At 50.0% G+C, this 23,044-nt stretch overlaps 1 protein-coding gene across 2 annotated transcripts in view; it reads right to left on the bottom strand.

The window, feature by feature from the left end:
- Window positions 1-9,180: 9,180 nt before the first annotated feature.
- Window positions 9,181-23,044, bottom strand: part of GABRA3 (gamma-aminobutyric acid type A receptor subunit alpha3) — a 73,084-nt gene continuing 59,220 nt past the window's right edge. For both annotated transcript variants that reach the window (XM_051787847.1, XM_051787857.1), the window contains one exon: window positions 9,181-17,128. In XM_051787847.1, the coding sequence (XP_051643807.1) occupies window positions 16,799-17,128 (330 nt within the window). In that variant the 3' untranslated portion in view covers window positions 9,181-16,798. The remainder of the gene's footprint in view (window positions 17,129-23,044) is intronic.

Here is a 23,044-nt window from a genome sequence, read left to right as displayed (position 1 = left end):
AAAGAGAGGGGTGGAAGAGCTCAGGGGGATGGAGGTGCCTCATCAGAACCATGACAGCATCAGCAGCAGCCCGAGCCAGCAGAGCAGGGAAGCTGGACAGTACCTCCAGGCAGCACCACTGCCCCCACACAGCTCTCATCTGTCCCCCACTCACATAAATCTCATTCCCCTCAAATGCTGCCCTGTGAAGCATCCTTTCAGCAGGTTCCTACAAAATACAGGACTTTCCAAACCAGGCTCTGATTTTCCATAGCTCCTTCCAGGAGGTGAGGAGCAACAGGCTGTGACTCTGCAGCCTGTGAGACCAAGGGGAGAGGTGATCATTCCCCAGAGGGGAGGGCCACAGCCAGCTCCTGCTCTGGGAATTTTGGCTGGGATGCCCCTTTGTGGGAAAACCACAACCTGGGCAAGACTATGAGAGAGATGCAGCCCTTTCAGGCAGCAGGAAAGCAACAGAGGAAGGGCACTGAGCCTGCACACCACATGAGAAGTCCTATCACGTGCTGGGTTCCACAAGCTGATGTGAACCCCCTTTTGGAAATGCTGTCCTGGAAACCATCCCCTGGTGTGCTGCTGCAGGAGCACTGCACATCCCACTGGCCTCAGGGTCATCCTGGCACATGTGCCCAGGAACTTGTGGGCTCTGCTCAGAGGGAACATCACCAAAAGCACTCCCCAGACCCCTGAGTTAGGCACTGAGCAGCAGGCACACAGCTGGGTATGGCTGGACTGGTGGGACATTGACCCTGCACATGCACCACGCTGCAGCTCCCCAGCACCCAGATTCTGCCCAGGAGCTGCTGTACTCAGAGGCACAGGCAGAAGGAAACAGGCTGTACCTTTGTCTGCCATGGTCAGCACAGCTTGTCTCAGCCAGATCACTGGCTATGCAGAGCCCTTGGCTCCCTCAGACTGAGATAATTAAGATGGAATAGCACATGGTCTAGTGGAAGATGTCCCTGCCCCTGGCAGGTGGGAACTACATGGTCTTTCAGTTCCCTTTCAACCCAAACTATTCTGTGATTCCATGATATAATGCACAAAATTATGAGGCAGAGGATGGACAGGGATCAAGGCTTCACCTTCTCTTCTAATGCAAGTGTGCAAGAAGATGTCAAGTGGAGAGGGAAAACCATAGCCCCCAAACCCAAATTAGGCATGTTTTTATACCACAATTAAACCAGGAAGCTCTTTTCTGTAGGATGTTGTGGACACAGATGATAAGAGTTCAAGGAGCAGCTGGACCAAATCACAGAACAACAACCCATCAAGAGTTGTTATAATCAAATATTTTCAGCTGGAAGGGACCTACAATGATCACTTAGTCCAACTGCCTGACCTCTTCAGGGCTGACCAAAAGTGCAAAAGAAATTATTAAGGGCATTGTCCAAACAAATCTCAACACTGACAGGCTTTGGGCATCAACCAGCTCTCCAGCAAGTCTGTTCCAGTGTTTGACCAGTGAAGAAATGCTTCCTAACACCCAGTCTGAACCTCCCCTGGGACAGCCTTGAACCACTTTAACACATCCTATCACTGGGTACCAGGGAGAAGAGCTCAACACCTCCCTCCCTGCTCCCCCTCCTCAGGAAGCTGCAGAGAGCAGTGAGGTCACCCCTCAACCTCCTTAACAGAAAGAGAACACAATTAAACAGAAGTAGGATGTGGCTTTTACAGGCGAGTCCCTGAACCACAGATTGCTGGAGGCTGGGAGAGCACCCTGGTGAAGCTCTGCAAGATGCAGGAGAGGGAAAGAGAGCCCAAGATTATAGGGCAACATCTGCTGTTTGGCTGTTATAGAAATCAGACACCCTTTAGATAAGGCTTTGGGCTCTCCCAGTGTAGCAGCTCTTCTGTCCCCCCAGCAAACACTTGCACTAACACTGGGTTCATTTTAGGAATACCTGCCTTTTCTCCTCCACATAGCAGGGCAAGATGTTCTCAGCAAACAACTTATGCCTTTAAGCAGATGCCATTTCTAGGCATCTAAAGCAGTGCAAAAATTCAGTTCAAATTCCCTGAATTCTGCCACCAAAAGAAGTGACAAATGCTCTGAAGGGCTGAAAAAAATCACACAGAGAAGGGTTGGAGTCCTTCAAAAACACTCCTTTATCACTATTTCCAAAATGTTTCCATTTCAGGCACTTCCCATACACACCAGGTCCAGGCTCTGTGTGAGCCCAAGAAGCACAGACCCAGTTTGCTGCTCTCCCCAGAGGTTATCTCCCCCCAGAGCTCCCTCCTCACCACCATGCTCCATCCTGCTCTGGGAATCTCTCACCTGGCCAGTGCAAGTCCCAGGAACTGCTTTGGGCTGGGGCAGGATCCCAAACCAGCATGAAACCATTCAAGCAGCAATCCTCTCCAGGCCCTAGAGCTCCTCCCATGTCCTAAATAGTCTCCATGTGGTGCCTCTGCTTCCTGCAGCAGCTGTGAGCCTTGACAGCTGGGGAGTTCTGCAGACCCACCTGGGCTTCACAGAATCACAGAATGGTGTAGATTGGAAGGGACCCTAAAGATCATCTCGTTCCAACCCTCCTGCCACAGCCAGGGACACCTTCCACCACACCAAGTTGCTCCAAGACCAGTCCAAACTGGACCTGAACACTTAATTTCCTCTCATTATCTCCCTCCCTCCCCAAACCACCAGTTGCAGCTGAGCTGAAAAAGCTTCCTTTCCCACCTGCCTTGGAGAAAATGACATTTTCTATGCAAGATTTTAAGTGCCAAGGGGTTGTTTTAGCTTTGGAGGGAAGTTCTCCCAAATGGCCACCCTAGTCCAAGCAAAGGAAAAGACACAGCACTTCGAGGGCACATAAATTATGCTGAAGAGGGTTCAGGATAAAGGCTGGAACCCAGATCCTGGTAACACCAATGCACCAGGTTCTCCTTTCACACTGTGATCTGGCCAAACAACTTCACTCACAGACCTTGGATGGCCCCTTGGAGAACATTTAGGGGGCTACAGAACCAAAGGCTCCAACACCAGGGTGTTGGCTGGACCCAGATGCCAAATGCTGACTGTTGCACTTTGTGGTGTGCCTTTGAGTTTCAGGCTGATTTTCACTTGGAGAGGAATTCAGAACTATACAGCCTTTGCTGATTTTACACAATGTCTCCAAACAGGGAATCTTTCTTCAGAAGCCCAGGGTTTCCCACCTGGAAATGTCCCCCTACAACCCTGGCTCAGACTGACTCATATCCAGAGGGGTTACCATCACCCGGGTTTGGCTTCCAGAGGAGCCACAACCACTCATAATCACACCTGTGAAAAAGCATGTTGATATCCAGCTCTGAATGAATGCCTTGGCTTCCAGAGTATTTTGACTAATATAGTACACATTGACCCAAATTTGGGGAACAGAGAGGCTCATTGTTTCAGACCTGGTAGAACACAACGCACTTGTGGGTGATACATTTGAAACTAATTAAAAATTGCTCCCATCAGACCTGCTTCTGTCCCTCTTCACTACCAGCACAGAGGTCTCCTGGACCAGCCCTGAGAGCCACTGAACTCTCTCTCTTCACAGGGAAAACGATCTCTTCTCTCCAGAGCTGAGTTTCAGGGAACAAAGCAGCATTAGCACGTTCTGATTGTGTTTGACTCCCGTTATTTTGTGGAGTGCTTCATGAAACCTTAATTTTTTTTTCCTAAAAGTATTTTCCACAGCTAAATTTCACTCCATTTTCTTCAGGCAATAAATGAATTTTGTTTACAAAGTACTTCAACAAGGCTTGAAATTTCGTTTATGGAAAATGGGCCTCAGACGTCCAAGGCATTTGAAACTGTGCTGAAATATGGCAATTTCAGGCACTTACCTGTCTCCTTCCTGCAAGTCTCCAAATCAAAAGTTGCCATGACAACGAAGCCCACTCTCAGTCCAGCAGAATGAATTTTATGTGACGTCATTATTAGCCAGGACCCAACAAAATTACTCAAATGAGGCCCCCAGACAGCGGGACTGCAGAAAGCCCAAACAGGCAGTGTAACAATTGCTCTCCAAACTTAGCAAAGGAAGGGAAAGGTCACCCAATGCTCCAGAAATAATTCTTTAAAAAACATCCCAAACAGGTTGACCTCTGCTCTGTGCCCCCCAGGGCTAAGGGAGCAGACCAGCTCTGCCCTGGCACAACCGGGCTGGTTTTCCACCCTGGGAAGTGGCACAGTTTCCTGCACTTCCCAGCAGACAGGCACTGGTGTTCCCAGTGGGAATGCTGACTTCCCAGGAAGCTGGTTTGTATTCTGTTGTCTACACAGAAATCCAAAAGGGAGAGGAGCTGTTTCCATGGGTGAAATGTAATTTCTGGCCACACTGAGCTCCCCATGGCCAGCCCAGGGCTCCTTCCCCCAACACCTGGAGCATCCTTACCCTAAGGCAGGGAACTCTGGATGTCTCTACTCCTCACCCAGGACATCAACATCGATGTGTGAGGGCAAACCCTCTCCTCAGGGCTTCCCTTGCCCAGGACCAGTGAAGGTCAGCCTCCACATCTCTGGACAGTTGCTAAGAGATGCTTCCCTTTATATCACTTCCATCCCTGAAGTGTTCAAGGCCAGGCTGGATGGAGCTCTGAGCAACCTGGTCTAGTGGAAGGTGTCCCTGCCCGTGGCAGGGGGTTGGAACAAAATGATCTTTAAGGTCCCTTCCAACCCAAACCATTCTGTGATTCTGTGATAACCCAACCCTGTCCTCCCAGTGAGGACGTGAGTGACGTTCTCCAGTCCCAGTTGATTCAGTGTTCACACTTGAAAACAACTATATTCTGGCAGCAGCTGTTCTCCAGAGGAGGGAGGGGGAGTCACTCAGCAATGAGTTGTTATAGATGGTTATTCAAGCATAATAAATCGTCCTTATCAATCCTGTCTCACTACCCCTCATGATTTATGCTGGGTGTAATAAGGCAGTATGAAGGCAAAGGCTGGTTTTACAGTCAAACTGGGGATTACAGTCTGGTGTAGATATTGAAAAATTCAAAGAGAAATTGTAAGAGGAGCCTAAGCAGCTTCTCTTGGATGCTGGGAGATGGGCTGCTGAGTGATGGTCACTTCCACTACAGGCCTGGGCTGATGGATAGCTGAGCTGGGGTCAGGCCAGAGACTTACTGCTCCCAGGCTTCTTGGACAAGTGTAAAACCCACACATGCTGGGAAAATTGTGCATTGACTTTAGAAGAGCTTTCTGTCCATATTATATTGATTTCTTTCTTTCTTTTTTTTTTTTTTAATCCCTATCACTGCCTGCTTTTCTTTCTTTTCTGAATAAGCTCAGCCATACTATTTTGTCTCCTATTCTTCACAAAAAGCCAAGTACCTTTCCCCTTATAAAAAACTTGCCACTCTGCTGGGAGCTGGGAGCCTTTGCCTTCTGACTGCCTCATTAACAGAGTTATCCCAGACCAGTCCTTCTCAGCCCTAAGATTCCAGTTTATGGCATCACATCCAAAGGAGAGTTTATAGACCTGAAAGCTTGGCTTCTTTCCCCCAGCTGTGCTGTGTAATAAACACATACTGCTTTTTCCTACCAGCCTGTCCTCACTTACATCCTTAGACTATCATGGCTGCAGTTTCTCCTCTGCCAAAGCCACTGCTGCAAATGCCTCCACTGCTATTTATGGGGGATCTCAAAGTGCTTTTATAAAGTACCTAATGCTCAGTTAGCTCCTGCAACTCCCCCCTTCTGAAGAAAATCAGCTGGTGCTGTTTTTCAGAGCTATTTTTCTCTCTGCCTGCCAAACGGGTGGTCGTGGGGATGGCACAGCCCTGTTCTCTCAGGGTCCCTGCTGTTCCCAGGCTGGTTGACTCCCCTGTCCCACCTGAGTGCCCTATACTCAGTTGTTCCAAACCCTCCACTGCAAAACCCTCCCTATAGCCCCACGAGGCTGTGGGGAAGGACTGAATCCAACCTGTGGTTGGACCAGGGACGGTGGGAGCACACGGGGTAGGCACCTGCTTTGCTGGTGACGCTGCAGGGTTGTCCAAGGAGACCCAAGGAGCCCCACAGTTCCCACACAGGAGATGTCATCCTTTCCCTGGGGCCAGAGCTCCTTCTCCTGCCTGCCCTGAAGCCCCGCTCTGGCACATTCCCTGTTGCTGTGGGGTGAAGGGGCTGTGCTGTGCTTGGCACCCACCCCCAGGGCTCCAGGCACATCACCTGCTCCCCTCCATGGCCCATCGCTTGCTGCTGCCTTAGGGGTGGAGGAGAAGAGGACATTTTCATGCCTGTGAAGGACACTGAGGATTCCCAGAAGGAGCTGAGCACATCCGTGCTGGGAAGCAGCCCCCCTTGCTGCTCTGGCTGCTGTTCACACATCACCCATCTGATGAGTGTGGAAAGGGAAGGTGGTGGGGGCTTTTCCCACCTCTGATGGCAGAGAGTGTGTGCCTGTGAGGGGAAAGCATTGGGATCTCCCACAGAGCCACTGCAGCCTGCCAGGGTGAGGAAGTGTAAGGGAGAATGAATCCCGGGAAGCCACAAACCTGCCAGGAGAAGGGGTTCTCCGTGCAGTGGGGAGACCACAAAGTCTCAAACCATGTTCCTTCTGACAAACTGCTGACGGATGAGTTCGTTCAGGAGGAATTGCAGAAGAAAGCACTGTTTGCTTACAAGGCACCCAGCACAGCCTGGGAAGAGCCCTGCAAATGGGAGTCATGCCATGTTAGACTTACTTGTCTTAGAGGATGAAGGAAGCAGAGAAGAGAGTTCCTCCTGCAGGAGGAATCCTTCCTTGATGCTGGGATTTTTGATCACACCACCCCAAAATCATGAGGGTCAGCTCAGGGCTGGCTTTGGGGCTCTCACCCCACCTCATGGGGGGGTTTGTTCAAAGAAGAAGGTTCTGAAACGGTGACCCTTTGAAGGCAGAAGATGAACACTGTGCCCCAGGGGGCCCTTTCCTTCATGGGGCTGTGGGGCTGAGCCATCCCCCCTGGCCACATTACAGCCTGGCATGGGGGAGACATTATCTGCTCCCCAAGTCCTGGCACCTCAGGAGCCACATCAGCAGTGCTGCCCTCCCCTCACCCCGAGCACTGCTGTGTTATGAGCACCTAATAATAAAACCCAGCTATTGCATTCCTAAGACACCTGTCAGCCTGAGCAGTAAGTGCTGGGGTAATAAATACTTGTTCAGTTCTGCCTCTTCTCTGCCAATTCTCCCGGCTCTGCCTGTTTTCATTAGAATTTCTTTTCTGTGGACACTGCAATTACACTCTGTTCCTCTTCAGGGCCCTTGTTCTAGGTTCAAATAGAGAAGTGATAATGCAGGGAAGCATTTCACATCGCTGTTTATTTTTGTCTTCTGAGTCAGGAAGATCTTTTCAGGCTGGGACCAACTCTGTGCAGTTTTGATTGAGCAAGGACTGAGGCTGGGGGGGGTGTGGAGTGGCGGAGGACTGGCAGGGAAAGCGGGGAAAACTTCAGGTCCCAGCTCTTATGGTTTGAAACAGTGGTGGGCTCCTTCCCTGCCTGCTCCTGCCGAGGTCACAAGCTCTGCTCCTTCCTCGGGAAGACATAAGTATGCAGCCTGTGCTGCTGAGACCCATGGTAACTCTCCATCTGCCACAGCAGCTGCGAGCCCCAGCGCTCCCGAGCCTCTCCTGTCATCCGAACCTCGGAGGAAGGGGGAGGATTCAGCTGAATGCAGCAAATTCAAACGCCTAACTTTTTTTTTTTTTGTCCGAGGTTGCAATATGTTTGGAGATATTGTCCCGCCAGCAAGTCCCTGGTGCAGCATACAGATGGTGCTCAGGGAATCCGGGGAGAGGGGAGGGCTTTGCGTTCCTTCTTCAGGCGTGGAAAACAACTGATGCTGTCATTGGAGTTATTTTCTTCTCCTGCTATTTCCCAGTGGTAACCTGGGGGAGGGGGAATATGCAAGATTTGGGTAAATCATCAATATTTTTAAACTAAAAAAGTAACCAAAAATGCAGAAAAAGGCCCCGGGGGAACAGCAAACGTTTCAAGCTTAACGCAATAGGGAGAACTTCTGTGTTTCTTGCAGGTGATTTTTCTCCTTCTTTTGCATTTGAAGAGATTTGCTTCATTTCAGATCTTTCTACCAAGTGAGAAAAAAAATCCTTCTTTCTACTAGTTGTTAAATATAACTTCTCATGCCTCCAAGGAGATGCAGTGGAGCATCCAAATGAAGCCCCTACACCTTGGACTTCTTACCCAGCAGACCACACACTGGACACATGTCACACCAGGGGATGTGTCGTGGATGTGTCTGTGTGCTATTAAATCTCCAGTTTATTGTCTACAGCGTAGCCACAATCAAAACTCCCTGCAGGAAAGGTCTCTGGATGATGGTCAACCCCAGTCATGCCTGGAAGATCTTTTGGTGGCCCAAAGTGAGAGGGCATCTGAACAGCATAGCAGGGGGGGTTGAAGGCCCACAGCCTTCCTTGGTACAAATTCCATCTACATATGGCTTAAGACATTTGGGCTGAGAGCCCCCATGTCCTTCTCCACACCAGGGTGTCGTGAAGGTGTGACTCAGCTGGAGAAGTGTGTGTGGTGGGTTGGATAAGCCAGTGTCTTATAGAATCACAGAATGGTTTGGGCTGGAAGGGACCTTAAAGCCCATCTCATTCCACTCCTGGCACGGACAGGGCAGGGACACCTTCCACCAGCCCAGGTTGCTCCAAGCCCCGTCCAACCTGGCCTTGGACACCTTCAGGGATGGGGCAGCCACAGCTTCTCTGGGCAACCTGTGGCAGGGCCTCAGCACCCTCACAGGGAAGAATTCCTTCCCAATATCTAATCTGAACCTGCCCTTTTTCAGGGTAGGTTTCAGGGTGTGTCTTGGCCACGGCCTCTTCTCGCTGTCCCCAGAGCAGCAGAAAGCTCCATCCATGCTGTGCACAGAGAAATGCCCAAGAGCTCCACTGGAAAAGCAAAGTCTGACCATGAGCCACACACTGCAAGAAAAAAGAACACCTCAGGGTCTCCTTTTTGCCACCACTCACACCCCTGCCAGTCTGTCTTTGTTCCCAAACTCCCAAGCCAGACACAATGGCAAGCACAGAATATTTTCAAGCACCTTTACTTTCCCACAGACTATTATTCTTAATGTGCAGGTGGTCCAAAGCCCAGAGGACTGGCTGCCTGGACTCCCCATCCCTACGTGTATCAACATCATTTGCCTTTGAGAAACATGGGGGGAAAAAAACGACACGGGGTTTTTTTTTAAAATATGAATTTTTATTTGTTTTGATTGGAGTTCGAGAGAGTGGGCAGAGTGGAGAAGCGGAGTGATTTAATTCAGTGAAGAGGTCTAGTCCCGCCTTGTGTGTTAGATTAGGAGGTTAGTAGGTGTCAGAAGAGTCCTCCTCCTCCACTCAGCTTGCTGATCTTTTTCATTTAGTTCTTGTTTCTGATGCTTTTCTAATCTCTCTTCAGAACTTCACTGTAATTTTTTGAGGCATTTTTCTGTTGCTTTAACTTAGTGAAAAAGCTAAAAGCTGAAAAAAATGGCAGGACTCAAAATCCTGCCAATTAGAATGGGCAATTTTATTTTTTTTTTTCCAGCAAAGGTTGAAAAATACGATTCAAAAATACAAACAGGCATTGAACATTGCACCAAAAAGCATCTGAAACACAAACCTCAGAAGGAAAGAGAGAGAAATAGAGAGAAGAAAGGTCACAGTTTCCATGAGAAATCCCTTAAGAAAGTGGCTACCAGCTAGTCAATAATGAAAATAAAGTCAACAAAAAATTTAAAAAATGCCTTTTTTTTTTCCTAGTTGTTAATTATTTACAGATGTAGTAACAGGATTGTCATGCATTAAACTGCTGCCAGCTAGATCCTATCTCATAGTGGAGTAAAGAGAGTCTCACGAGATGGAAAACAAAGCAGAGGACGTACTGGGGCTCAGATTGAACCTGAGGCAGTGGAGATGGGCATGTTCTCTGGTGATTTGCTCCTTCCCAGGATGGGCTGCCCCAGCATGATGCCAATGCCACTTTCCAAACCCTGGGCACCAGGGCTGCAGCTAAAGGAGCAGCTGGTGGCCTCACCTTCAGGCAGGACATTTGCCTGCAGCTATCCCCAAGTCAGTTGACAGTGATAATCTAGTTGATGAAGGGATACTTGGGGCCACCTGACCAGGTTTGGTGGGCTGAGAAACTCCCTCGTGACAGAGGAGAGGAACCCTTCAACCCGAAATGCAGCCTGGCAAAGGCAGTGTGGCAGCGACTCAGGTTTCCCAACTCTGCCCCTCCTTTTTGTGGTTGCAAAAATCAAATGATTCAATGTATGATTCCTGTTACATTTGCTGGGTGCCCTACAAAAAGACAGGAGGTATAGACAGACTTTTCAGGGGAAACAGAGTGCTGCTAGCAGTGTAACATGAGCCAATGGTCTCATCAAGCTGACAGGTCCTTCAAGCAGCACTGAAGAGAAGAGCCAAGAGCCTTCAAAGACTGTGGGAGCATCCTGGCTCACGCAGCAAACCTGGGACCAGGCTTCCCTCTCTAGGCAGATGGGATTGTTGAAGTTTTGTGCAGAAGAGATCTGCACTGGGACAGTGAGAATAGGACAGAGTAGCTAGAACATCATGTTTTGTCCTAAAGCTTCACGAGCGAAAAATAACATAAATGCTGGTTGGTGGTAAAGGATGACAGGTCCAACACTGGGACTAATCCAAGCCTAAGGCTCTCTGCTGGTTAAAGCAGCACAGATTCCAGTGATGGGAGGCAGGCATAGACCCAGAGCGAGAACCAGCTGGGGCAGATCCATCCTTCATTATCCCGGCTGGGACACCACAGGGCACAGGCTGACCACAACAGCCTCTCTCCAGCAGCAGGGGAGGGGACAGAGGAGCCACGAGTGCAACTGCAGCATCACTGCCTGAGTGTTTCTCCTAAGCCAGGGGGTGAGGCAGGGGTGACACTGAGGAAGCAGACAGTGGGTACCTGCTCGCTCATCACTCAGGGGCTGCCCAGAACCTGCCCATGGCCCTGCTCGTGCTGAGATCGAGTACAGGCCCAGGACACAGCAGAACCAAAAGTCTGTGCTTCTGCTGACCCCTCCCACCATCAGCACATGGTCAGGTATCAGCCCATCCCACCTGGATGAGCAGCAAGCAGTGGCCAAGTGCCAGCACTGCCCTGTGCTGTGCAGAAGAGATCAAGGTGAAGCACAGCCCCTACCTTTGGTGTTCCTCTGGCCGGGGACAGCTGGAGTGGATCCCACCAGGTTTTGTGCTCCCTCCTGAAGCAGGCTGAGGGTGGACACCTCACATGTGTTCACAATGCTTGGCTGCACATTCCCTGATGCTGCTATGGGAGGAGGACCAATTGCTTGGAGCATTCAGCTGTTGAAAAGCCATCTTGGGAACATCCTGGTGCCCAGGGCAGGACAAGGCCTGTGTTGGAGCAGCTGTGACCTCAGGGACTAAGTTTTCCATAAAGATTCTGGGCAGCACTGCCAGCAGTGCCCTTGGTCCAGGCAGCAAGCTGCACCGAGCCCCCAGAGCAGGGAGAGGCTCTTCTCCCTTGCTCCCTTTGTTCCCTGTGCCTCCCAAAGCCACCTGAGGACCAGCAGAGAGGGATGCACCTCATTCTAGAAGATTAGGCAAAGGGAATGAGAGGGAAGTAAAATAATTGAAAGTGGCCATTTTATCTTTCAAAGACAAGGAGGTTTGATGTTTATATATAAAGAGTTTGTGAGCATAAATATACACACGCTCATATATATGTAAAAACCTTTGGCTGATGGAACAATAACAAGGTCAAACAGTAAATATTTATACCTGGAAGCCATCAATCTCATCTGTGCTGTGGCTTCTTGCCAAAAAGACCTTCAGAAGTAGTTTAGCTTGACGTAGAAAGAGGATTGGTGAATTGTTTGGATTTTTTTTCTCTCTACTTTGATATTAATAGAGCATTTATGTTTCCATGAATGAGCTCTTCGCCCTGGTTAAGCCCTCCCCACCCCCAACAGGACTCATGGAAATGTTGTTTCTCTCCAGTCTGCAAGATCCACACAGATATCTGGTGGGGTGGGTTAAAGTGTGGCCCCAGGGAGACACAATCTGGGGAAGAGGGGCTGGTCTGACACTGCATGCTGTGACAACCCAGCCCCACGGCCCCACGCCAGCTCTCCCCCAACCCCAGGACCAAGAATATGGAAGGGGGGCCCTAGCACATCCCTGACAAACCCTTCCCCACGTGAGCCTGTTGGGAGAGCACCCTCTGCTGTAGAACTCTCTTCTCTCCTCTGCAAGAGGCAACAGCGCCAGGTTTTTCGAGGCCTGAGATGTTCTTAGCTGGACAGAGGGTCTCCCCGTGTGAGGTGATCTGCAACAGGGGAAATCCCTTCCTGGTGTGTGATGCAGCCCTGTAATCCTTCCCAAGAGATGGCTGAAAGGGATCCAAGATATGGACAGGAGACATCAAGGCTGCAGGTGAGGGATGGATGCACCTCGTGCCCATAGGATGGGTTTGCAGGAACAGGCTGTTCACATGCATGGCTGCTGTCTGGAAACAGCAGACTTGGGGTCTGCTTGCACAGGGGGTGTCACACAGGACCCTGACAGTGCCACTGAGCTGGCAGGGATCAGGACAGAGTGACTGTGTTGGCCACAGCACTTGTCTGTAAAACCCTGGGAGTGGCAAGGCCAGTTCTGCTTATGCTGAGCTCAGTGCACAGAGGAGAACCAGCAAGCTCTGTCTTGAGTGCCGTGGTTCTGCTGAGTGATGTTCCAGAAGCTTCTGAGGTGTTCTGTGTGGGTAACTTCATCAGCCCCTTAGAAGGGTGGGTGGCACTGAGGGACCACCTTTTCCCCAGCCCTCTCATGTCCCCCTGCAGGAATGTTCTCCATGCTAACATAACATGGAGCTGGCAGCAACTCTTCCCCATCGAGGGCACCCCAGAGGAACTGCCCCCACCTCCCTGGAGCTCTGAGTTCCTCACAGCCACACTGCTGTGCCCATGGGCAGCTTCAGAGGAGGGAAGAGCTGCCAGTGCCAAAATGTCCCTCTGACATTTCCAGCAGGAATGCAACTGCAGGCTTGGACTGCACTGTGTGTTTCCCAGGTGGTGCAAGCTGCAAAACAGGAGCCCAGACTGAACAGATCATTTTTATGACCCTCAAAGACTTCTAATTCCTGCCTGGGAGACTCTCATCAAGTCAGGGGAGCTTTGGGTCTTGCCAGAAGAAAAGAAATACTGGAGCATTGAGGTTCGCAGCGAAATGATGTGCCCACTGTGCACAACTGTGGATTAGACTATCAGTGGTCATATACACATATATTTCTACACAGGATCAATTATAAAAATGGAGCCCTTAGATGCTATCACAGCAAGCAGTAAACCCCAGTAAGTGATGCTAGATTGGCTCTGGCCTGGCAAGCACTTAGAAGAAGCCCCCATCAACAGCCTCGTGTTAACTGGGAAGGAAACGTCCCAATTTGAGTTGCTGACAGTTTTATAAAAAAAGAACATTATCTCCTCTGTGATGTCTGCTGGCAGGAGATGTTAAACCACTTATTTATAACTATCTTCCAAAAATGCTTTCCTGCTTGGAAGCCAAACTAGAAATCCTGTTTGGTTTGTTGTCTTTAACCAAAGGATGCCGGTGTTTCTGCTTCCAGCTGGCAGAAAGACTCGGAGCCCATGCCAGGCTTTGGTTGGGAATAGGCTTGGCTTTCAAGGCATGCTCACACAGACACAGGAAGGTGGCCTTTTATCAGGCAGAGAGCAAAGTTTTGGGAGTCAGGAAGAGCAAAGATGAGCCAGCAGACGGGTGTCACGGGTAAGCCAGATGGGCAGGCAGTGTCCTGGGGAGGGACAAGAGTCTCAGCATTGCAGGGAGGGAAGAGACAGGCAGGAGAATCACCCTGACAGTTCAGTGAGACAGATCAGATCACCCACAGGAAGGGAGGAGGCTCAGGGGCTGCCCCAGTTCTGTGTCCAGCACTGCAAAGAGACCCAGCCCTGACACCCTGAGCATCACCCCATGGTACTGAGCCCACATGGCCCTGGGCAGGCAGCAAAGGCAGTGCTGTGGGTGCTTGGGCTGCTGAGAAGCTGATGGTGAGACCTGACAATTTATGGAGACCTCTACAAAGCAGGCACCAACAGACAGCGAGGTAACACGTGGTAGGATGTGGCTCTTGGGGTAGAAGGGATTTTTGGGAATGCCCAGGCTAGCAGAGGAGGCCACCTCTGCACCAGGGCCAGCATGGCCTTCCTGCTGGGGAGCCTGGGGAGCAGAAGGGTGGCAGCAGTGGCAGAGGGGACACTGCTGGTGTGGAGGGAGCACAAGGGGGTGGGTGAGAGGGTGAGGCCAGGGCTGTGGCAGCGGGGTGGCTGCAGCCGTGCAGGAGGCCCACGCCAAGAGGAACCAGGTGCCAAAGCCAGGATGCCCTCCCTGCCTGGCAGAAGGGCTGGGGACAGTGCACCCTCCCTCTCTTCCTCTCTGATGCTGTGTGCAAATGGGGAGAGTTCCTGGGGCTTCCCACCCAGCGGGCAGCCCTTGGGGATGAAAGGCACTGTGGAAATGTCATGGTTTGGGGTGTGGATGCTGTGAGGGAGGACAGGGAGAGAGCTGGTTTCCTCAGCATTAGCCTGTGGAGGTGCTTGTGGACCCACCACACCGGGGGCTGGGCTAAATGTCTCCGAACTCCTCTCCAAATTGCAGCTGTGGGCAGGGGGAGTGACTGCACTGCTGCTGAGCCAGTGAGATTGGTAAAGGACAGGCAGGACACGCACCAATGCCACTCACACTGCAGGACAAAGTGCCCTGGCCTTCCTCACTCCATCCTGCCGCCTCCATGGATATTCCAGGTGGGGCAAATCCTGTGCCTTGTGCTCAGCCCAGCTCCTGCACAGACAGGAGGGAAGCTGAGCCCGGCACAGCGGCTCAAAGCAGTGCTGCAGGCATCACCTTGGGGGTGTTGGGGCTTTGGCCTGGCTGCATGTGCCCAAAATGTTTTGGGAGCAGCTCTGGGGGGCAACTGGAGGGGCAGAGGGAAGTCCAAAGAGAGAGGGGGTGAATCCCACTGCGGGAGCAGGACTGCTGGCAGGATGAGTGCTGCCCACGGGCTGGGGACGATACACCACCAGGCACAGGATGTCCTTCCTTGTAGCAGGACAGTGTGTCCATAGATCCAGGCACCAGGGAGCAGGGACAGATGGCTTGGATGCCACCATCTTGTGCTGCTTCTGGGAAAGGGACAACCACTGGTTTTAGACCTTGACTGTGGTGGTCAGGAAGGGAGAAAAAGCCCCTCTCCGAGGTGCTGGAGGGCTTTCCCTGGAGGAGTGTGCAGGTGTTGGAGTTGGGTCTTACCTCAGTGGCTTTGTGGGATGGCACCTGGCTCACGTGGCTCTGCAGGACAGCAGGACCACCCTGCTGTCTCCAAGAGCCCCTTCTGCTGTTCTCCCATGGTGACGAGGATCCTCAGGTGCACCAGTTCACAGGGGCAGGGAGACTCCCGGGGATCACCTGCCCCCTGTCTCATCCCCACAGGCTGCAGGATGGCCTGGGGTGGGTCCCACAGGGACCCTGCACGTGGCAGATGTGACCCAGCATCGCTGCCACTGGTGCACTGGAGCAGGGATGCACCATGATCCCACTGCCCTGGGCTGTGCTCCTCCCCATCAGTGTGGCTTACCTGAGAGGCAGGGGCTTCTCTGCCTAAATCCATGTGTGAGCAGTGAGATACTACCAAGGACTCTGAACAGCCAAAGGAAGATGAATGGGAAGCTGGAAGAAGGGGCTGGGACAGAGAGGAGGTGCCAAGAAGGATAGGTGGATGGGGCCAAGAGAAAGCGATAAACCACCCACCTGAATGTGAACTCTCTGGTTTCCAGTCCTGATGCTGAACTCATGCAGCCTCACAGCTACTATCACCTCAAAGGCTTTGTAAAGCTCCTCTCTTGATTCCCTGACTGACCCTGAGAAAAATTATTTCTCTGGCAAGAACCACACCACCTGCTAAGCTGAATTGCCCCAGGAGTGCAGGATGGCAGACAGACAGGACCTTTCTCACCTGTTCCTGTCTGGAGAGAGACTTGGAGGAAACCAGCAGCTGGGTTTGGTGAAGACAGAGGCAAGAAGTCCTGTCCACCACCTACAAGATGCTGCCACCCTGTTCCACCCCTGCAATGGCTCCAGGGAGCACAGCAGTGCTAGGTTTGCCCCCAGCAGGCACTGGGCTACAAGCTGGCCCATGCCATGCCTCTCCCTCCTGTCCCAGGGCTCCCCTGGTCCCACAGGTGACCAGCTCACCTGCATTCCCAGCCCAGGTGTGTCACCTCACACAAAGTGCCAGGCCCTGAAAGGAGCCCAGCCAAGTGATGGCACATCCTGGAGCCCAGGCCACCAGGAGCATCCCCCATGCTAGGGCAGTCCATGGCAGGAGAGGAGGGGGGGATGGCCCAGAGCAGCAGCCCCTGGGGACAGCAGTGAAATGTGGAATGGCAGTGGCATGAAGACTGTGGAGACCACAGGAGGTGGCAGAGGAGAGATGGAAGCACAGGGTGACTTGGGGGACAGCAGACTTACGATGTTAGAGGCACAACTTGTTATGATCCCTTTGTTGTTTTGTTTTTTTTTAAACTCCCATCATCAGAGGCAAAGTAAATGAAACTAAAGTATATAGAGATTAAATTAAAATCACAGTTTTGTTGACATTATAAAAGAGTGATCTAATAGGAATAATAATAATAATAATAATAATAATAATACCAAATGAACAATAATAATTAAACAAAACGAGAAAAGAAGAAAGCCCTGGAGAATTCCTGCTTGGATGATGCTCACTGATGGAAGGTTTGTGTGACTGGTTTTATTGTTTGGGGATCATCCCTTTGATAGCTGACTCCCGGTTTACATACGTGGCCCAGTAGACTAAGTTGAAAATGGCAAAGAGGACTGGAAAGACGATGCGGGACATCTTGTCTACCTTGCTGACGCTGTTGTACGTCTTCTTACTCTCCAGGAGCTTCTCCTCCAGGCGGGGCATCTTCGGGGGCACGTTGGTGGCAGTAGCAGTGGCAGCAGCACTCTTGGAGATGGTGGGCAGGCCGGGGTCCTTGGCAATGTTGAGGGCATAGGTGGTGCCAACAATGTTGTAGGTGTTGTTGGTTTTCTTTGCTAGTGCCACCGGCTCTTTTTTCTAGGGAAGGTGGAAGGGAAAAAAAAAAAAAAAAGACACAACATGATAGAGATAAAGTGACTGGAAATTGCATGGAGAACATTTTGTCCTCTGAGTTTACCTGCTTGTCCGGGTGAGAAGGTGGGAAAAGGTGTGAGGAGCAAGAGACCAAGGCAGCATTGTGGAAGGGAAGGAAGATGAGGTGAGAAGATGGTCAGAACCCATAACCACCGGTGCTTGAGGGCTGCTGGAGCAAAAGAATGTGCTGGCCTAGGGTGGACCAGCTAGTCCATGTAAGCCTGGCATACAGCATGTAGCACAGAGGGGTCCTGGCCTGGCACCCAGGTCCTGCTGGAAGTCAAAGAACTGAAGCCACGTAGCTGGGCTCGTGTCTCAGCAGCCCCTGAGATCAGAGGAGTGGTGTAACAAGGTGTGTGCTGCTGCACCTGAGCAGTAGCTGCCCCAGCCAGGTGACTCCAAGCCTGGCTGAGAGCTGCAAGGTCAGTGTAAAGGAATGCAGGCTCAAACTGAGCAGACTCCTTGTTTTCTGTCTCATCTGTGGCTTTTGCTGCATGTAAGGTTCAGCCGTGGAGAGGTGATGCAGGAACGTACTCTTTAGAAAAAAGAATGACACCCTGCGTGGTCATCCTGGGGGAAGAACTGGATTTTCTGCTTGGCTGACCTGATTCCTGGGTCAGGTGAGAGGAGGAGACAGCACAGAGGATTACAGGTTGATTTTTTTATTTTTTTTTTGGTGGCAGACAGCCACTGGCTTTAAGAATGTGGATGACAGCACTGCAATATTTTTGCACCATTTCATACACTGCCTCAGTGCCCTGAGTTCCTCACAGGAACACCTCACAATTTAACACCATGGTGCTCAAAATGCTCCTGGAACTCTTTAGAACACCTCCTGGCTTACCCAGGTAAGATAAAGAACAGATGGAAGGCATTTGCACAAGCCCTGGATTTCGGGAATGCTCGACACAGTGCTACAGGGCAGAGGGAAGCCTCTCATCTTGCCTTCATACCTAAGCGTTGCTACAAATCACAGGAGGTGAGTGCACCCCTCCCAAAAACTGTGCTGTCCATGCTGCAGGGAGGAAAACTTGCAGAGCAAACGGCAAGAGAGGCCCTTATGTGTCAGAGGTGATGTACTGAAGGATGATGGAAAGTGCTGGAGACAGCTCAGATGTTAATGAGGATGAAGGGACAGGAGGACGGACCTAGGAAGTCATGATAGGTGTTGCCCCCACTCTGGGGGTCTTCCTGTTGCTGTCAAGGACCTGAGACCAGCTGCACTGCAGGCCATAATGTGTAAAGCAATCCAGGTCTACAAGGAGAAGGCCACTGAACGAAATGTATTCACATTCAGGCACCAGGCACCCTCCTCATCCTGGCACTCCATGGGTGTCCACTGCAATGACACCCAGAGCCAGCACCAGACACAGCAACGACTCGTGGGGGGACTGATATCTGAACTCAGAACAGGGTGTGCCTTTGGATCTCATTTTCTATTCCAAAGCAACTGAAACACAAGGTAGGGCTCATCCAGGCATTTTCCAGGGCTGCTTGGCAAGGTACCTACGAGGGGAGCACGTCAGGAGAAGGGCAGCATGTGCAGCCAGCAGGACCTGTCCAGCTCCCCACCAGGGCCTGGGAACTGGTGGCAGGCACCATCATGGGTAGCACTGGGAGCTGGAAAGGCCAGATTCACCCAGCCTGCTCTGCAGAGATACTCCCAGGACTTTAGCTTTCAGTGCTGCACTTCCATTTTAAATGTGACTACAATCACCATGGATATTTCTGGTTACCTTCGGAAATGAATTTTCCACGGTGATTTTCAGAGAGACACTAAAAGCAGACTCCTGTGCAATCTTTAAACCTCTCTCCAATAACACCACAGCAGGCCTGCAGCCTTGTAGTAATGCCAGCAATTACAGAAATTAAGTTGCTGTTAGGAGAAGGTCTAAATATCCTGAGGCTCCAGATCAGACCGAACCACTGATCGGACCATATTCATGGTCTTTTATGGGGGAGGTTGTTGTGATCTTTAACAATTAACTGAGTGACTGATTCTCAGTCATTAGAGACACGTGGACATGTACCCCCTGCACAGTGGGTGAACTTTTCCTGCTAAAGAGCTGACAAGAAGCATATGAAGGGCTAAAGATGTTTCACCTTCTAAAACATTAAAATATGCTTAAGTATGATTACTTATTAACACAGCTAGAGGAGGTAATAAAATAATTAATAATCAGTAATGAAATGAAAAACAGATTGTTGTTTGTAGAATGTAATTGGAAGTGCACTGTGATTATCTTAGTATTAATCAGCCATGTTATTCATTAGAGGAATAGGATGAATCCAAGTGACATGACATTTTCAACCTGGTCAGCTTTTCTGCCCTAGAGTGGATCCATTGTGCCTGGCTAAAGGCACCTGAAAACAGCTGGATGAAACAGTAAAGTCAGGCAAATCTGAACACTGTGGGTGGTGACAGTGTGCTACTGCTCCTATTAGTGTGATCCAGAGCCCCTAAGCATCCACTTGGGCTTTTCTGGACCTCAGATCAGGCTGTTCAGGTGAGTTATAGCCAGGGCCTTTTCCCAACCACCTCTGGAGTCTTCTGCCCTGGTCAGAGCTGGAAGCACCCAGAACACACACTGCCTACACCAAGGCACACGTGTGCTCTGGCTGTGTTCTGCTCCTCAGATGTCAGAAGAAATGGTTCAGGCTGTTTGCTGGGCTGTGCTTCATAAATAAATGTTTCAGGCAAGATTTTGACAATCAAACAAAGCAAAACGTACTTGTTGCTGTCAGCTGCAAAGTAGCCTCCAGCCTCCACTCTGTACCTTTTATCTGTGAGGAGTTACTGAAACAGGAGGAAGAGTGGATAAACAGAAGGAAACTCCACATTTGCTTTGAAAACTTGTCCCATTTAAAACACCTAGTTTCCAAAGCAACTCCTGTATTTATGGCCCAGTTTAGGCACAGGGAGACTGAACTGCTGCACAGAGATATCCCTGTGCTGCTCTCCTTAGGAAAGAGCTGTGAAAGTGGTCTAGAGAGAAATCTGCTCCCTGGATATTGCAGTCTGACAGGTTCTTCAACAACACACATGCTGGAAAATAATAGTACTTTTGCTGAATATTCTTGTCTTCAAGCCTCTCTATTGAGGAACTAATGACTGAACCCCTAAATTATGGAAACAACTGGTTCTGCCTATGGTCTGCATGAGATTCCATTCTCTGTACCTGCTCCTTGCCTAGAAATCTGGGTTGGAAGCACTGTCCATCTGAATTCTGAAGGTCACCAATATCTGCAGAACTTGAGAAATCCAAGTGGCTGCCACTTGTCATTCTACAGAAAAGTCACTTTAATGACCTCAAAGCAGCTCTAGTCTCTGACATACTTGTATCCCATAATTCAAAGCCCAGCAAGTGCAGCTGCTGTTCCAGCAAACATGTCACTCCTTCCTCACTCCAGCCAAAGTTCTGCCCTGCAGAGACTTGCTCCTACCATGGAACAGCAGCCAAGTGTTTTACACCAAGAGCCCTGGACCCTGAGCAGAGTCAAAGGCTCTGAAAAACACAGCCTTGCACGAACCAGCAGGCCAATGCCAGGTTACTGTCAGCTGCTGGTGCAACTTTTGGCATCCCTCATCCCTCCCATATCTTCATTTAGATTACATGGGACTGAGTCCAATGATCTTGTGCTCCCTGGATCACCAGAGAAAGACTCAGAGGTTGGATAGAGTTAATAATCAGCCCAACATGCCACACAGTGTTGAGAGTAAGAGGATGAAATGCTGTTGAAGATTGATTCATGGACTGTAGTGGAGGTGCTGAGAACATAAATCACTTGCAGTGCTATCACACGACAAATTAGGTTGGAAAAGACCTCTGAGATCATGATGGAAATCATGGAGGTGATTGTAAGTGCAGCAGAACAAAGGACACACAGACTGCAGAGCATGGCCAGCAAGGGAAAGTCCCAGCAAAAGCATATTTACCACAGTGAGGCAGAAAAAATAAGAGATGGGTCTGAAAGACTTCAAACTGGCTGAAAATGGTGGCCTGTCAAGATTGGTTCCAGTTCCATTCTGCTGGCAAGGAGAGGGTCATAACAAAGATGCCACAAATGTAAAGAAACAGAGGAGAAAGAAGAATGATTCCCAAGGGACCTGGATCAAGGGACAAACCTGAGAATTGCTGAAGACTGGGTTGGACAAAAAGCAAGGCTTTACTCAGTCAGTAGAAAAGGCACCTCATGCAGATGAGGATCATGCCCATCACTTCCAAAATGCAAAAAAAAGAAAATCATGATGACCATCAACAGAGAGGTTTGGAGGATGCTTTTGGTGGCTTTCTCTTAGTGAAAAGACATGTGAGAAGTACATAAAAAGCCTGGATGTAACCTCACCATGCACTAAAGAATTATTGTCTTAAGATAAGGACTAAGATCCAGGATTATTCCTCCATCCAAAGTGTGTTCTTCCTTGTTTCCATGTGTCTGACTGAAGCTACTTGTATGTTTTTGTTGCTTTTTGCCACCCAGAATTTCAGGGCAATGTCAGACAAGCACAGATACAGAGCTAGATCAGATTTGATGCACAGACGTGGCATAGCAGGCAAAAGTGGGTTAAAGGAATCATCTTCCAAAGATCCAAAGCACCTTCCATCCTGAGGAACAGACAACACCTTTTTTGTGGTAAACTCACTGGTATATGTCATCCTTGCAGCTTCCCAGTGCCAAAGTCATCATTAATTGCTGCCTCTTTGAATCCTCACTGCCACCCAAGAAGTGACCTTGTTGGCTCCAGAGATGGTCACCCCTATGGAAGGGATGATGGATGGGAGGGATGGATCTCACTCTGTTCAGACACAGCCCTTCTGTCCTGAAGTGGATCCCTTTAACAAGATATTTTGAGAATGCCCAAGGTAGGGAGCTTTGCTGGCCACTGAAACCACTCACCTTTCACAATTTCTTTGTCCCCTCACTCATCTCCTCCCCTTACTGCCATCTCACACTTTCCTCCTCATGATGTTTTTTAAAAAATCATCTTTACTGACAAGTTTTCCACATTGGATCCAGATGCCTCTCTCCAGTTTAATCTGCACCTCTAGGTTGGTTGCAGCCAGTTTACCACACAAAAGAAAATAGATCCTTCATCTACAATTAGCAAGTACTGGTGGCAGGCAAGAAAGGCTTGGAAAATCTTTGGGTCCAAGAAACATTAGGCAAATCTTATCAGAGTGCATGCTAAAGAGAGCTTTTGGTGACATCTATAGTGATATCTGCCTGCCTTTTATTAGAGGAGAACTGCAGAGAACATGCAGAGTCACTCCCAGCTAAAACCAGAACCCAACTGTGGCTAAAGCCAGAACATCATCATGATTTTATGATGCAGAGAGCAGTGATTCACCAATATTAGCCCACCATGTCAGATTATACCTGCAAAAAAACATGGTGTCCCCACCTAAACCAGTGGTTTGGCTGAAGGGGAGAAAGAAAGAATGAACCCAGCCCAGGGAGAATGAGCACACTGGGAGTGTCTGTCAGCAACCAGCAGCTTTTGCACAGTAGTGATTTCTCTCAAATGGGATGGGAAGCCTCACTGCTGCCTATGTTGTTTTGGTTGTTTTTTTTTCATGTTTGTGCAAGGGAACAATCAAACCTGGAGTGAGGATCCTTGCCATCACATCAATAAAGAGCATTGCTTTTGGCTGGGGAGAAGGATCTCCAGAGACCAGCCTGGGCTTGTCACTGGTAGTTTTACTCCTGATGCAAACACTTTAAAATGCCAATAGTTATTCTTCTGCCTCCTCTTTCTTTTGTGCCTTCAACCACCTGGCTTGTCAATTGTTTCAAGAAGAGCTAATTAAAGGCTGAAACTGAGCCAACGAGGCACCTCCATTGCGTAGCAAATTCACT

Source organism: Manacus candei, unplaced genomic scaffold (assembly GCF_025592945.1).
Source record: "Manacus candei isolate 608988 ecotype Guabito, Panama unplaced genomic scaffold, ASM2559294v1 h1tg000003l, whole genome shotgun sequence".
In the NCBI taxonomy this organism is placed as follows: domain Eukaryota; kingdom Metazoa; phylum Chordata; class Aves; order Passeriformes; family Pipridae; genus Manacus; species Manacus candei.
Note: the sequence above shows the minus strand (reverse complement) of the source record. Positions and strands in the feature narration are given on the sequence as shown.